This window comes from Anopheles darlingi, chromosome 2 (genome assembly GCF_943734745.1).
Source record: "Anopheles darlingi chromosome 2, idAnoDarlMG_H_01, whole genome shotgun sequence".
NCBI classification, from domain to species: Eukaryota; Metazoa; Arthropoda; class Insecta; order Diptera; family Culicidae; genus Anopheles; species Anopheles darlingi.
This window is the reverse complement of record NC_064874.1, coordinates 24,362,645-24,379,402: the sequence shown is the minus strand read 5'-3', so window position 1 is coordinate 24,379,402 and position 16,758 is coordinate 24,362,645. Positions and strand designations below refer to the sequence as shown.

Genomic DNA, 16,758 nt, shown 5'->3' with positions numbered 1-16,758 from the left:
TGCTAGGCTATTAATAGTTCTACAGCTACAAACGATTCTCAGTACACTGTCCGGCATATTTCGAGAATTCTCAAAAGCATATTCTACGTTCACTTCATTGAATAACAGCCGGGGCCGGAGCGTCCAAACTCCCTTATTACATCAGTTCATGGAAGTGTGTCTGGACATATGACATGTGGTATTAGCAAACACCGCTCCGGAGCGCATTCTGCAGACGCCAGCAGAAAAGCACCGCTCCGGGGAGGGGAGGACCCAGTGCGTCCTTTCGGTATCGAAAGTAAACAGTTTCCTGATACGATTCCTCAAATTGCCCCTCGATTCAATCATGCAAAGGCAACATTTTAACATCGTAAAGCACACACACACCGACAACCCTCTCGTTCCCTTTCTCCGTAAAGGGAGAGAAGGGAGTTTGAAATTGAAATTCCTTCTGGTTCAATATCGGTAACGCGCAACGGTCGACGGTCTAATGCTCTTCCGAGGATTAGATTGGCAGCGCTTTCGGTCTTGCTCCCTCCAACCGGGGACCGGAACTGGGACCGGGACCGGGAGGACCGTCAGCGACCGCATCAAAGCTGCTGTTTCCATAAATTATTACACGACAAATCTGCAGCATCATCCCGGCAGCACCGGCGCTGCGCCCTCGAGGAAGACAATCATGCTCTTGATGCTTCACTCGCAGCGTGCCGCGTGCCCGCGAGTGCTTTAACGCGCGTCGCGATGAAAATCACCATCTCCCAGGAGCCTTATCTGGATGGTGGATTCATAGCCCCTCCTCTTCAACTCCTAATTTTATGGCCACCTCGCCCCGAGGGACCATGTCCCTTTATCGTCGTGCTCGAACGTCGACGAGCCACTCGCATTCTTATCGAATGCATCGATCCGCTTCAATGGCGTCGAAAGCGAGAACGCGAACGAAGAAATCACTATTTACCGTGGGTTTTTACCATTTTCCATTTGCATCGTTTTATGGAGCATAGGGGGAGGGGGCGAGTAGGAGAAGGGGAGGCGTACTCGCGATGGTCGTTCGCATGCTCCGCTGGCCATTGTTGTCATCCCAGCATCCCGTTCGCATGCATGTTTTCGCTTATGTTTTGCTACATTTAATGAGCAAACAAACGAATTCCGGGCAGGATTCAACCTCCCTCCGGGGGGTAGGAGAAGATTGCTAATTCACAAGCGATCCTACGCCACTGTGCTCCGTGTGCTCCGAGTGCCACAGCCGGCCAATGTGGACCACGTTTTCGTTCACGGCCTGTCGCTGCCGGCTGGTGTACTGTTGCTCGACCACATGCTTCGCAACGGCGTTCACGTTCGAGCCCGGGGTTTATCACAACCAACATACACAAACACACACACACACACACACGGTGGCGTGTGGCCAGCGGCCGGGCAAAAAAAGACATTTTTTCTGGTAGCGAACAGACATGACCGGAGAGCATCGGGCCCGAAGCTGGATTGTCAATTGTGCGGGCAACGTCAACGGGGAATGTCGGCGCACCGAAGTGGTGGTGGTGGTGGTGGTACGACCGGGGGTGGAACTGGGTTTGTTTGTGAGCCGAGGGGTTTTGCGGTTACGGTTGCAACCGCATCCGCTCGCAATAAGCGCGCGCCCGTACACACCACTACCAGAAGGTTTGGGGGGAGGATAATGAAAAGCCTTTCCAGCCACCGGGAGCGCAACGCAGAAAAAAAAGCCCCCACCCCATAAACCGGACTCCACGCTCTATGGCCGCAAAGAACTGGCATCCAAAAACCCAAACCCCCCTTCCGTCCTTCACCATCCTTTGTCCCCGGCTCTTTGGTGCTTTGGATTTCGTAATCCGGTTTCATTTCCAACTTCAACTCCAACACTCCGACGCACCACGATACGCCCTGGCACGCGTACGGCCAGGGCCATTCCGGCCGCGAGAGATTCGTTTGATCGTCATGCCTCATGCCGGGCGTTGCCCAGCCGTTGGGGAAAAGTTACCGAGGCTAAACCACAAAACATGAAACACCAACCGGGGCCAAGAGTCATTCGCCGTCAGCTTGGTGTGACATGAACCCATCCCCCCTTTCCCTGGTCCCGGCGCTCCCGGGTGCGTGAGGTCGAGTTATCGAATCAAGAACGAAACGATTTCAAAGCCCTCGTTTGGTCCCGGGTCGCAAATGCAATATGGAGAGGAGAGAGAGAGCAAACGAAGCAGCATCGAAGTTGGCAGCAACGACATTGTCATCGGGCACCGTTGCCTAGCATTCCGTACCAATAACTCACTTCCTCTAACTCTCTCTCTCTCTCTCTCTCTGCCCTTCTCCCTCTTTTTCCTCTTTTTCTCGTTCCCGTGCGTCATCGAAACAGCGGCAGGGTTGCATCCACGGTGAGGATCTACCGTATCTGTTCGGTGCGCCGCTCGTCGGTGGATTCAATCATTTCACGCGGAACTACACCAAGTCCGAGATCGGGCTGTCGGAAGCGGTTATGATCTACTGGTCCAACTTCATCCGCACCGGGTAGGTATTCGGCGAGTGGCCTTTCCTCCTTTGGCATCCATTGTTTTGGAGGGATTTTTTCTGTTTTGTTATTTAAATCAATCTCTGCCGAGCAACGCCGAGTTGAGTTTGTTCCAACACGCACATACCCAGAGACAGAATCACACACTGACACACACACACACACACATACAACGGAAGAGACTCTGGTACCAAGGACTGTGGTCTGTGGCCTCGAAACTTCCCTTGCGGCCGTAGCGCGTTGCTCCGCGTGGGGCGTGGAAAAAAACTTTTTTCAACTGACTCATCGATTTTTTCTCATCCCGTCCCGCAACACTGCCCCATCCCGCACCCGATCCCCCGGGGAAAAATCCGCATTCCGTTCCGCAGCAATCCGAACGAGCAGCTGGAGAATGATCACGTACGCGACCGGACGCGCTTCAAGAACATCGAATGGACGCCGTACGAGAGCGTCCACAAAAAGTATCTCAATCTCGGTAAGTAGGTCCCAACCAGCCACCCGTATGCCCCGAGCAAAAGCACGTTTGATGGTGGCGTAAATTGGAGAACTTTCCGACAGCTGGCCAGCCAGCCAAATGTCGGTTTCCGTGGCGTTTGGCGGTCGTTTGATCTCGACCGGTGAGACTCCCCGAACCATAGACCTCGTCAGAGGTCGAAGAAGAGGGCTGGTTTTATTTTTTGTTTCCTGGATTCATGTTTCCGGGATGCGTGGCCAGGGTGCTGATTGCCGAATGCCGACTCATCTGAAATGTTCACCCGTTGCCGGCCGACAATGCGTTCGACAATTTGAAGTCGCCAGTTTTTTTCTGCTTTGCGACGACTGTGCTCTTTGATGCTTAGTTGGCTTCGTCTAGTCGTCGTCGCCTTGTGTGTTTGTGTATGAGGTGCTCTCACATACGCCTACTAGGCAAATGCTTGGATTGCGTTCACCATTTCGAAATCGCAATCAGCAGTAGCAGCAGGTCGTCCTTGAGAGTCGAGATTCGAATTCGATCAGAGTAGTCACTGTCACTTTGACACTATAGTAGCAAGCGCCACTAGTAGTAAGCCAGCGACGGACCCAGAAGCACGGCGAATGGAAACCGATCCCTGTTCCTGATTCGAATATTCATCCGTGCTCCGTGCTGCTCCCAAAGTGACGTTCCCTCTTGCCACCGAAAATTAAGAAAATATTCTCCCCTCCCCCCCTGCTCATCGCGCTCGCCTCTCTTTCTCCTCTAGATACGAAACCGAAGCTGAAGAACCATTACCGGGCGCATCGGCTCTCGTTCTGGCTGAATCTGGTGCCGGATCTGCACAAACCGGGTGCGGACGATGTGCCCGGTGCGCACCATTTGCTCGAACCGGACGACGAAGAACCGGCCGCCCCGGTACTGCCGACGGTGAAACCACTCAATCCACCCCAACGGGATCCACTGGCGGCCAACTATTCCCTCTTCACGACGCAGGTCTTCTCGCTGCTCAACTTCTCCACCTACGGCATCCTTCCGAACGGGACGCGGATACAGGGGTTCATGCCAGGGAACCAGCAGCACCACCACCGGCCCGTCCTCCCCGTGACGGCCGAATCCTCCGAAGGGGCCGATGATAGCGATGGTGGTGGTGGTGGTAACAACGCCGGTGGTGGAATGTCCTCGTCCTCCTCCTCGTCCTCGTCGTCACAGGAGGATGGGTTTGCGGCGTACAGTACGGCACTGAGCGTCACGATAGCGATCGGTTGCAGTCTTCTTATCCTGAACGTCCTTATCTTCGCCGGCGTTTACTATCAGCGGGACAAGACGAGATTAAACGACCCGCGTGGTGGTCCCGGCGGTGGTGGTGGTGTAGGTGGTGGTAATGGTATGGGAGGGGGTATCGCTGGTGGTGTTAGCGGTGGTGGTACGATTACGACGAAGAAACGCAACGAGAATGGCCAAATGCCGAACAACATTTGCGGTGAGCTGGAGAGTTTAACCATCCACGCGGTCAAGGGTGATCCGGCCACCATTTTGGGGGTTCATCATCATGCGGCCCTCCAGCATCATCACCACCAGATGCCACCGCCCGAGTTTGCGGATCATCTACCGCAACGTGCACCACCACCCCCGAAGCATCTCAAATCGTTGGCATCGGATGGTGGTGGTGTTGGTGGTGGTGGTGTTGGTGGTGGTGGAGGGATGCTTCCGGCGCATGCCCTCCAGCTGATCGGTGGGAACTGTGGGACGCTGACGAAGAAGAGCTGCGTCAAGTCGGGCAACCTGACGGTAAGTGGGGGTGGTGGTGGTGGTCATCCGTCACCGAACGTGGTCACGATGGACGAGCTGCGCGTGTGACGTTAAGTGTCATTCGCTCTCGAGGATGCCCGGATGTCGGGTTACGGTACACCCCGGTTGGCGAACGGTGGCGTTGGGCTGGTGGCGCTGTCCCAAGATGGTGCCACGACCGCCCTCTAGCACTCTTCGCTTCCCTGCTGCTGGCTGGCTGTCAAGCTGGCCTGGTCTGAGCTGGTGCGCTCCGGGTGCACCCCGGAGCGGTAGGCCTGTGTGTGTATGCGCTGGACTGCCGAAGGCCACCAGGGTTACTAGGGTGGCCACCTGTCAAGACCAAGACGTCAAAACACCCGAGAGAGCGAATGTTAATGAGGCATTTTCAATAGGATATGAATAATGAACTCGGTGCTGCCACTGTCTGTCCGTGTCCCGCGGCCCGGATTGGCCAGAAAGGATGAGCAAAAAAGGGAAGAGAAGCCGAAGAAGAAGAAGCAGAAGAGGAAGAGGAAAAGGGGGTTGAAGGTCCTTCGATCACAGCGCGTGCTTTACCCTCTCTCCCCCACACGGGGGGTGGCCCAGGTGTAATTAATCAAGAACGGCGGCGATGAACAACCGTTGGCCTGGTTTATCCTTTCTCGCCTTCGGTTGGTTGGCCAAAAATGAAAACATTAATTTTGAATGCCACCCCGCTATCCCCTGCCCCGAAAACTAGGGGTTGATGATCCCCCGTTTTGCTCCGATTGATCCATCTTGCGTTTAATTCTTCATTCAAACCGTTCTCCCCTCCTAAGGCTAACGTTGTGTTCGCCTTATGATTTATCAGTGACACTCGGTGAGCTAAATTGAGCTGAAAGCTCCCACCACCCCTTCAAGGGGGAGAGGGGAAGAGGGAGGTCGAATTGATCAAACCCCGCGCTCAGTTCCTTTTCCCCGCGCCCCCGGCTCGGCTCGATAAAGCGTGCGCTTGCACGCCAAGGCCAGAGGCGTTAAAATTTCATTCTTGTTGCTCCCCCAAACACCCTCACCCCCTGCCCCATTTGCACCCCCGCAGTGCCACACCCGTTTGGTCGGCTCTTGGACGGGTAAATTCAAATTAATGATTTAAACATTTTCCCTTAATGAAGGCCGGGAGCGATGGGCGGCCGGGGACGTGCGCCACCCCTCAACGGAACCGGATGAACCGAAGGGAGGAAGGAAGGAAGGAAGGAAGGAAGGATAAGCGCCCGCCGGGTCTGATAATTTGGAAAATATTTTGATTTTCCAAACGCGTTATGGAGTGCGCGCCACCCTGTCACTGTCACTGGCAGGTTCCTGGCGCACCCCCGGGAGGATATCCCCGATGAAAGGGAGACAGGGTAGCATGATGGTGACTGGTTCGTTCATCGAAGATCGTTAAAATATTCCAAATTCGTTCCCCTGGCAGGAGGAGGTCCAGCGCGATGACTTCCTAGGATTTGCTTCATTTCCAGCAAAACACATTTCGGGAACGGGCTGTGGTGTTTGGCCATGTTTGGAGCTGATGATCGGCGTGACACAGACTTCAGGCCTCCCCCTCCCCCTGGCCATTGTTTGCCGAAAGGCAGTCAGTCAGCCCGATGATTGATAGCCGCTACCGACGGGGCGGTGGTTGGGGGGGGGGGGGGGAATGTTTTCGTTACCGGCCAGTCGAGTTCCAGTTCATTACCTCCGGCAACCCCACTAGTTTTGTCCCTCGTCTTAATCTTGCGCCGCGCATCAAACCGCTTCCCCCTCCTCTCTCTCTTCGGTCTTCTTTCGGACAGTTCTCACCCTCTACTCCATACGACCCCATCTGTCCGCCTCCTCCTCACCACGGGAACCACAGACACAGACAGCAATGAATGCTCCCATTGTTTGCACATAGGACCAAAGAGATGGCGTCATAAATTCTAGGAAATAATAACAATAACAATAAAAATCTCTTTGTACATAATAAACTCCTTCCGGCCCAAGGGGTTGGCATTCCGGGGAAGGGGGGGGAGGGAACTACCAACCCAACCCCCCCCCCTCCCCGCCACAGACCCGTTATCCCTGAGAGCTGGCGATCACGCTAGCGATGGTAGCGCCATAGACAACGGAACGATAAAATGTAGGCACAGAGAGAGAGAGGCAGAGAGAGAGAGAGAGAGAGAGAGAAGAAGAAGAAGAAGAGAGAGAAAGGACGACCTTGTACCCTTTGATTAAGTATTCGATAAGCCGGGCATAACGAGCGGCGGAAGCGATATCGAGCGAAAGTTTTGGTTTTCGGTTTTTCGGGGATCGTGAAAACATATTTCCTCACCCTGTCCTGGGTTTTTCGGGGTGGACAATGGGGTTGGATTCTTTCATCCCCCCTCCACGTTCTCTTCATTCCCGAACCCCATTTTGTGGAGATTCATTTCCACGCATTCGCGAACGCACCCGGTAGCCGTTCTCTTTCCTGTTCTCGAGAGTGATAAAGTGTCGAGTATGGACTTCAGCGAACTCGCAGCGAACGCAAGCAACGGTTATAATTATTAACCGAAATAAAACGGAACCTTAATTAATAACGTCTCTCTCTCTCTCCTTCTCGCTCTGCCGTTTGTGCGTCCTCTCTCGCTCTATTCTACATTTGTCTTTTTTTTTCCTCTCAAAAGCAATCTGGCCGTTCGCGAGTCCCGAAACGGCGAGAGAGAACAAAGAGGATTACGGAGGGGGTGTAGGAAGGGGGGGGGGGGGGGTTGGATAATTTAGGTTAATGTCATGTTTTTGGCCAACCGCTTCATCATCACAGGCAGGCAGGCAGGCCGACGACCGCTACATCGCTTTGCTCCGGGCGCGAGCGTGTGGAGTGGTTCATTTCGATGATTTTTTATGATCCTCCCTTCTACCCCAACCCCGCTTCTCCCCCGGCGGGAACCCGTTAACGGTCGCATTAAAAGGATTTGAAAAATAAAAAATAAAACACCCGAAACGGCAACGCGGCTCCGACTGTTACGATTGTTGTGACAGTGGATGGCCGGCTTTCGGGGGTGGGCCATTGGGGGATGGTTTTAAAACATTTGAAGGGCAATGCGCCAGCGAGTGATATAGAGCCGGTAACGTAGCGTGGTGGCTCGTGGATGTGATCATGGAGCTCAGAGAGGATGGTCGGAAATGGAATGTTGTAGTGGTACAGTGGCGGTCTTACTTATCAGGATATTCAGTATTTACTCGTTTCGTATCGTGTAGGGACGAGCCAGTGGAGGTCCCTGTCGGTATCTACGGTAGTAGCGTGACGCTCCAGATCGCTCCGATCGCAGTCGGGGTAACAGATTTTATCTTTGTTGAGTATGATCGATTTGATTTTAATAGAATTTCTAAAGACTGACACTTTCTAAGCGGAAACGGTCCATCTAGTGGATGGCGTGGCCAGGGAATTCGCTGCAAAAACAAAGAACGCAAAATGACAAACTGCAGCAAATGGGAATTGATGAGCTCGCCAGGCTTTGGTTAAACCGGTCGAAGTAAACAGAGAGACAGAGAAAGAGAGATAGAGAGAGAGAAGGAGGAAGACCAAACGTAGAGCGGAATGTTTTGCGCGACGGTCGCAATGACACAATGGATTACGTTCTTCCGTTTTTCGTGTCTGAGTGTGTGAGTGTATGTACGTAGAACCGAGTTCCGGCAATAGTATATCCATGATCTTCGAACTATTGTGGCACGTGGCAGCATGCAGAAAACAAAAAAAAAACCCAGATGCTTCCTCACCCGAGGAAGATGAGATAGCAAACCTAGCAATTCCGGTTCCGGTTGGTACGCAACGCGGTCAGGTCAAGGTCCACGATGTCTGTGCGCACCTTCGTTACGGGATGTATCATTATAGCAAAAAAAAAAGGGTATGCTCGATACCTACTGTCCTTTTCCCATTTTGCGCCCCCCCCCCCCCGCCCTTCCCCTAGCAAACGATATGTGACGTAACACGAAGTGTTTTAACAAAACGAAAGAGAAAGAGAGATAGCGAAAAGGAAAGCAAAAAGGAAGCGAACGGTGTACATAAGTCAGTAAGCTAATGAGCTAAATAAATGAAAAACCCGCAACCCTGCAACCGGGTTCGGAAGGCGCAGTGTTGCGAAGGGCCGGGTGGTAGGGGGTGGTGAGAGGAGGGATGATGGTTTAGCCACGCGATAACGATGATGACGCACGCACAAGCACACAGGAAAAAAAAGCTCACACACTCACAGACACGCTCATTCGAATGCCGAACAAAAAAAAATTAAAGCAGAGCGAAGGACACTTATCCGTCGGCATCATCGTCGTGCTCGTGGAGTGTTTGCACATTTGGCTAAGTGAGGAGAAGCGGGAGGACTACTTAAGGAGGGTCAGGGGCTATCACGAAGACGGGGAAAGAGGGGAAGAGAAGATGGGCGGTATCGTGTCACCAAGATTGCGCGAAATAAAGGTGAAACGTTTAAACGTTAAAATAAAACTATCCGTCGACTTTTACTGCGTGGATGTTCTCGCATGGTTCACTCTGCTTCTCAAGACATCGTGCATACGGGTTCGTCTTCGATCATCTGGTATCTGGGACTAGCACCTTTTTCTGAATTCCTCTTGAAAAACACTCCAACGTTGTGTTGACTTCATTAAGTAATAGAATCTGTTAGCTGTTGGTTATGCTACCTGCATGGGTTTTCCACAGTTCATGGAAGGAAAGCGTCCACAAGGAAGGGGTCGTAAGTGTTCTGGGCATTTTTCCCTTCATTTGCTTATATCTATGCCTTCGTCATCTCTGCCATTACTGTCATTCTATTTCAAAGCCCATATTTTTTTTCCTTTAGCAGAAGATCTATCAGTCAAAGCCTTCTTCAATGAATTCGCTAGTTCGTCCATCAACGAACCCTACTCAATGAGCATCCGACACTCGAAATCAGGATCCTCTGACGCCAAATTTTCTTGATGAACTTCTCGATGCAGCATTCCAGCCCAACGGTTATCTGAAATAAACCTCGATATATGTCTGTTGGATCCGAAAATCTCCCTGATTCATATATATTCAAGCCTGGCACAGGTTCGAAATAAGTAAAAAGACTCATAGCCTACCTTGATCCGCAGTTGTACCTACAACGAATCTGGACTGTTAAATATTATCCCGCATCGGTCGTTCGGTTTCGGATTAAATATGGATGATAATTCATTACATTACTATTCATGAGTTGGTCTGTGACTGTCCAGATCATCCCGTGCAACAATACCACGAGAATCGATGAAATGCAAACGAAAATAAAAGAAAAGATAAACGCCATATGCTACCCCCTTTGTCCCTACATCACACACCTGACGCACGGTGACATCATCAACATCATCATCATCACCGTCATGAAACCATCGGCAGCGAAAGTTTATCCAAAAGCTTTCCCTCCCCCTTCTTTCACCTTGCGCAACATAATATGGAACTTTTCCGACCCCGCGCACTGACCTGAACCAACCAAACCGGCCTGGCCCGGCCCGACCCAGCCCGGACCGGCTTGAGGTGAGTATTGAATTATTTATTTTGTGTTTCCTCTTAAACTCGGGGCGCGTGCGCGGGCCCGCGCGTACCATTTGGCCCTTCACCTTGGTTTGCGCGAAAATTTGAACACCTTGAACAGCAGGCAGGCGTGACGGTCGGGCAGGGGGGGAGTGCGCGACGAGGAAAATCGCGTTCAACCGGCACAGACAAGGAAAGGCTCAGGTAAACTGTGCTACCCTGAGGCAACTCACGGGGAAACCACTTTACACGGGACCGAACCCGGGGAAGGATGGATGATGCTGACGCGCGAGATTGTCAGCAGCAGGAGTAGCAGGAGCAGCAACAGCAACCGAACAAAACCGGATAGCGACAAGAAACGGGGAAGAAAATTTGCTTTTCCTCCACGCAGAACGTGTCGCCAAACGTTGGCCCCCGGCGGTTTGGGGAGTCGCCGTAACAATGGCTCGGTACCGGGATGGTGGACCGTGGTGGAAGGAATCCCGTCAAGCACCGCGTCTTGGAGGCTGGTAACGAGAACAATTCCAACCCAAAAACTTCACCACCGGTTGGTAACTTAACGAAACGTTGTCGTCGTCGTCGTCGTCGTCGTTGAGGATGAAGGAGCGATGTTTTATTTCCCTTTTTATGAGACATTTAATTCGGGTTCGGAATCCGAGGTCGGTTCGGGGTTTCAAACATCCATCTACCCCCTTTTTGCGCTCGGTTGTTCGAGGGTAGGCACCGAATGGAGTGACCGTGATTTACGATTGTTTTCTTCGGTGCCACTTTCGAAACTTCTAAATTGTGTCCTTAGGCCAGTACCAGCAGCAGCATCAGGCAACAAGGCAAGGGTTGGTGTTGTGGTTTGTGCTCGAATGGGTTAAACTCGGTAGCTGGAAAGGGGGTTTATTGGACAGCCCTTGAGCCGGAGATTCGGCATGTCTTAATCGATTACGTTATTTATCATTGGAACCGCCATCACGGGCTCGGGTTGATATCCGGTCGCACCGGAGCTGCTTGGGACAAAGAAGCGAGCTACGGCTTCAACAGAAGACACTACTCAAGGTTGTGCAGCTGTCGACTGTACTGAATGGTAATGTCAAGACAAAAGGTTGGATGCGCATTTCATGGATTACCTTTGACACATCAAGAATTCGGAACATTTGAATATTTGATGAAGGGATTCGTGACACATTCCTCTTTCCCCTATCTCCACGTACCTGTCAGCGAGGCGAAGCGTGACCGAACAGGCATTGAGTGCAGGAGTGAACCGAGCATGAGCAATCCGGAGGGGGAGTGTGGCAGCAAACTCCGAGCCAGCATTACTACCATCCTCTCTCCATCTCTAATTTGATCCTCTTCTTGCGGAGCATTGCTTCCACGAAAACACATCCATTATATTCATGCAAAATACGTCCGAAAGCTTTAACGTAGTGTGATGTGGGCACTCGGTTCCTGGAAAATGGTAGGTTACCGTTTGTTGAAGAGTTTTTAGGTAATGCACTTGTAGAGAACTTAACGAACAATTTTTTACACTGTAATTCCTAGTTGTTGCATGTCACTTATGTGATGCATAAAACATCTTTAAATTTGTTCTTTTATTCCAGATAATCACAGGAAAATGTATGTTGTTTAACTCATTTAAAGTCTTAAATGCCTGTAAAACTCTTCTTGAACAGATTTGTCTCTTTATTATGACACAGCATACATTACATTGACATTTACATAGGAGAGCACTTAAAGTAAAATGAAAGTAAAACCTGTAATATATTAACCATTTATTTTGTGCCTGTTTTTTTCATTAAGAAATAATTAGTTTATTCTCTCATTTGTAGTTATCTACATTTTCGTACTTTATACTACGAATAATCATTGCTGCACATGACCGATTGGTTTTGGATCATTTGATTTACTGGCGCATTTGTTCCTCTTTAGATTGTTGCGCCTTTTGACCAAGTTTTTCATTCTATTACAGGTACAATATTTCAATTTGTTATCAATTAAACCGTAAAGACCGCCAATGAAACAAATTACCGACAAATTTGCGATACAATCGAATACTACCCAAAACAACATGCTTACCAGTTACAGCACGCACCGTCACCATCCCTGAAATGGTGTTTGTTTTGAGCCGCTCAGCGTTTGGCTAACATAATTTGTTTTCAAAATTAAGTTGCCTTCAAAAACACCACGCAGCTCGGCAACATTATAACACCCTGGCACCTATTGCAATAGGATAGGTGTTTCGAACGTATCGACAGCGTATAATCAAGCTACAGGGACCGTTCCCTGCTAACCTATTCAATCAACCCTACCGCAGCCTCGTGGGGTCGATTGGAATCAAAACGTAATTATGTATGCAACATCAACCACATGCTGCTGCTGCACGGTGCACGGTTCCCGGTTCCCGGAGCCCGGTTCACGGTTCACGGTGCAAATACGGCCGCCGACACTCTAATTATAATTCAAATCTATTTTTGCGGCTTACCCTGAATGAAGGTGCAAACTGTGGTGGTCCTTGCCTACTGAGCACGGAACGGAAAATCAGGAAAACACCACACGGAACCACCACCCCTGAATGCATCAAATCATGTGCAAACCTCCCCGTCGCCATTTTGTCCCTACCCCTTTGGCCATCACTCATTCCAAGGCCACCGAATCCCATATTTTCGTTGACGTTGGACGCCGGCGCTGCAAAAGTTAACCACATCCGTCCTGCAGCAGCATAATCGCAGGGAGGCAGAGAGTGGTGTGGGATCAGGGATTGTCTTGTGCTGTTTGGGTGTGGCTGGTGGCGGAATGGTTGGCTGAGAAACGACCCAGTTCGCAGATCGAGTGGAAAAACAATATTGCAACCTATCAAAGCATAGATTACGACGCGCGCCGGCGTTCTCGTTCGCTCTCCGATGCTGGGGTAGTAATCGCAAGAAGTAAAACAACATGGAGCTCCAGTTGAAGGTGGTGGAGTCTGCGACGAAGGCCAGGCCGGTAGGTCCGTGCGGTTCGGATGCCAGTCAACGCGTGCAGTAGTGCCGCGGGACTAAACGAGACCGCGCCATTCCTTGGACGAACCGAGAAGAAGACGAAGCTGAGCTGTGAATGCAGCGGAGGGAGAGAGAGAGAGAGAGAGAGAGAGAGAGAGAGAGAGAGAGAGAGAGAGAGAGAGAGAGAGAGAGAGAGAGAGAGAGAGAGAGAGAGAGAGAGAGAGAGAGAGAGGCGCTACAGCTGTCAGGGTCGCGTTGCGGGACCTCAAGAACGACGTCAAGAGGCGCCTCTTGGCGTAAAGCTTCTTGGCAGGCAGCCGCATTAGAAGCACCCTGTCTGGAGGAAGGTTGGCCACCTCTTCTCCGCTACCCAGGAACCCCCTCCCCTCCCTTCTCGCGCGATGATACTGCAACTCGATCGATTTTGTTGTAGAAATCCGTCTGCTTCGAGCTGTTTCGTGGTGTGTGTGTGTATGGCGTGCAGTGAAAAGGAAGGTTAACCCCACGGATGGCAAATGGAACGAAAACAGCAGCATCGATAGGTACCCCGGGACCATCTGCAGAGCCACGAGGGGCCAGGGAAGGCTTTGGAGCTTTTCACGGGGGCTGAAAAAAAAGTTCCAGCTTCAATTGCCCGCTTGTCTGGAATGTGTGATCCCCGTGAAAGGCTAAAATGAAGGCCACGACGACTACGACGACGATGCGAGTCTGACACTCAAGCGTGTGCAGCGAGTGAGCACTGATGAGGCAAACATCCATCCAAGATGGCTTCGTACGGTTTTGGATCGATTTCGAATCCGTCTGCACGAACGGACCGTAACCACGGACGACGATGGGAAGACTGATGGAAAGGCACTGCGGTGGCTCTCGAGGTCACGAGGACGTGCTTTACGCCAAGATACGCTACGCTACGCGATTGCTTGCTCTTCCTCGTAAATCTGCAAGCGACGATGAAGCTTACGTCAATGCTAATTGGCGGCATTCGTCGTTAGGGGTGGGAGGAGACGCTCCCAGCGAGGTTAAACGCAACGCCCGGGGTCGCGGTCGCAATCTGCGTTCTAAATCCCATTTAGTCGCTCTTCTCCGGATTGGGTGGATGGGAGGGGTTCTGTTGAATTGCTAGAACTAGAGAGAGAGAGGTTGAGAGTGAGAGAAAATCCAACATCAAAACGGCGTTCGATGCGCGAGTGGTTCCATTAGCAGCGACTGACGACATCGCTTCGACCTCATATCGACGGCCGACCGACGCGCTGTCATCGCACCAACCATCCGGCCAATCCATCCCGGTAGCACTCAAGCCCCAGGACCATCCCTACCTCTGCTCTGCCGCCACGGAAAGCCTCGAAGCTCAAGGATCTACGTAATGCAATTAATTAAATCTCCCACTACACCCGTACCGAGCCGCGTGTAGTGATAGAGGCTTTCGGGCTGCAAGTTGCGTTAATTTCCCTCTCAACAAACCCCCCCCCTCTGCACCTCACGCACAGCCCCACATCGTGGTCCTTCGATTAGAGTGGAAAAAGAAGATGCAAAGGGAACGAAGAGGCGAAGGCGTACACTGCGGCATGGAGCGCCACCTGGAGCGATGTTTAATTAATCTTCTTTCGGGAAGAAACGTTCACATCCAGTAGTGCTGCTGCTGCTCCTCCTGTTCGGGGCGCATGGACGCTGGTGGTGGCGTGATTTCGAGCTTCGTTTACATTCCATCCGCCCCTCTAGGCCCCACTCCCTTCGGTAGTCGCTTCGGTGGCACGCGCTTCAGAGCTGGAAGAGTGCTTAAAACACTTGGAGGACATGGAAGCACGGGAAGCGGATGAGAGGAAGGGCCCCTGGTCTGGGGATACGGACACCGATCAGCTCGAACTCGAGTGCCCCGAAGAATGCTAATCGATCAGATCGAGTCCGGGGGAGCGAGCTGCAATCAAAACAATTAACAAAAACAGATCGTCTTGCGGGCTTGTCTATGAGCTACTCGGTGTTTTCGTGGAGCTGGGAAGCAATGGTGTGGGGGGGGGGGGGGGGGGGGGGGGGGCGCTGGGAAATGAATTTGTTTAATTTCCTTCGCTGACGCTGGCAGGTTTTGAAGTCGCCGGAAAAACCGGAAACTTTTAAGTAGAGTTTGCTCCAACTTTCGCCCCACCAACCCGCTGCAAACGGTAACGGAGGAACACGAGAGGATTAAGGAGGCTTCAGCGGTGGCGGTGGTGATGACCAGCAAAGTATCGACCTACTTCCCCAACGCGGGGACCCGTTAACCCTTTCTAGGAAAAGGATACCCTCAACACCGTTTAACTCCTTCAGCTTCCCGTTCCCGGCGTGTGAGAACGGAACGAGTGGCAGCCCCCCTAATTACCGGCAAATGGACCCCGGGTACAGCGGCCTCGCTAAGACAACTTATTGGCACATTTTGTCACCTTTTTTTTTCTTCTTTCTTGGATGCTTCCAATATGGCTGACACTCACGTTAACGGACGATAATTCCAATTTGGCCCGGCACACTAAGTAGAATCGTTAAAAGGCATCGTCACCGATGGCATCGTCGGACCAGACCGGACGGCCATTAACTGTTGCTGGTGGCCGGAAACAGCGAAAAGGTCGACCCCGAGTGGCATCAATCATTTACCCCGAATATCTGCTCGGTGCGCTCGTCGCTGGCATCGTTCTGCCCGCCAGCCAGCCAACCAGCCAGGTCCGCTCGCTGCCACACGCTGATGAGAGGCGTTGGTTCTGATAGGTAATAAACATATCATTAATTATGTTTTTTTCCTCAGCCACCCACGACACTGCCCACAGATGTTGAAGGGTCAGCAGTGCTGGCCGGTCCTGTGAACCTGTCACCAGCATAAAAGCATCATTTTCATCCCTTCCGCCAACTCCTGGACACCATAACCTCACTTAGTGACGCTCGGGGCGGTTTGCTTAGATGACCGTCCGGTACCCAGACACGAAAAACAAAATCAACAACAACAAAAAAACGAGTCGCCTCGCGCAAGTTAAAGGTCTGGCGGGAAGGAGGGCAGGTCGTCAGGCTAAGGATGGATGTGACGGCCCATTTCGTCTAATGACCATTACCAATCATCAGTCTACGAGGACGACGACAACGATGACGACGACAGCAGTACGCTAAACATACGAGCAATTCCCCCACCAAGGCACACCGGGATCGTAAATTAGCGCCCGAATCGCGGCTTCGCGTGGATTTCCGGTTAGCATAGAATTATTCATTATTAGAACGTGCAAAGTTCGACGCTTTTGATTCTATTAGTGGCGTAACTGTAACAAGTACACAAGTTGGCCACAGGAGAATACTTAAAATGGACCGCGACTAACATCGATTGTAACGTTCAATTATGGCCCAGCGTGGTCGCCGGGAGCGTCGATGAGATTCCCGAGAATCTGGTTGATGTAGAAGCCATGTTTTCCACACAAAATGGTGGCTACCAAGCTGTACCGCTTTTCAATTTTAATGCCATTCGGTGGAATTTGGTTGCAAGCACACACACACACAGCTCTGAAGCGTATGGGACAGAATTTTCCATCCAATTTATGCTACCCCAACGGTTGCT

At 51.6% G+C, this 16,758-nt stretch overlaps 2 protein-coding genes across 2 annotated transcripts in view; one reads left to right on the top strand and one right to left on the bottom strand.

Annotated features, from left to right (window-relative positions):
• Positions 1 to 5,490, top strand: part of LOC125952268 (neuroligin-4, Y-linked) — a 22,959-nt gene extending 17,469 nt beyond the window's left edge. The window contains exons 10-12 of the mRNA XM_049681637.1: positions 2,342 to 2,493; positions 2,863 to 2,969; positions 3,715 to 5,490. Of these exons, the coding sequence (XP_049537594.1) occupies positions 2,342 to 2,493; positions 2,863 to 2,969; positions 3,715 to 4,805 (1,350 nt within the window). The 3' untranslated portion in view covers positions 4,806 to 5,490. The remainder of the gene's footprint in view (positions 1 to 2,341; positions 2,494 to 2,862; positions 2,970 to 3,714) is intronic.
• The window catches only part of LOC125948435 (uncharacterized), a 264,834-nt gene that overhangs the window by 36,396 nt on the left and 211,680 nt on the right, over positions 1 to 16,758 (bottom strand). The window lies entirely within an intron of this gene.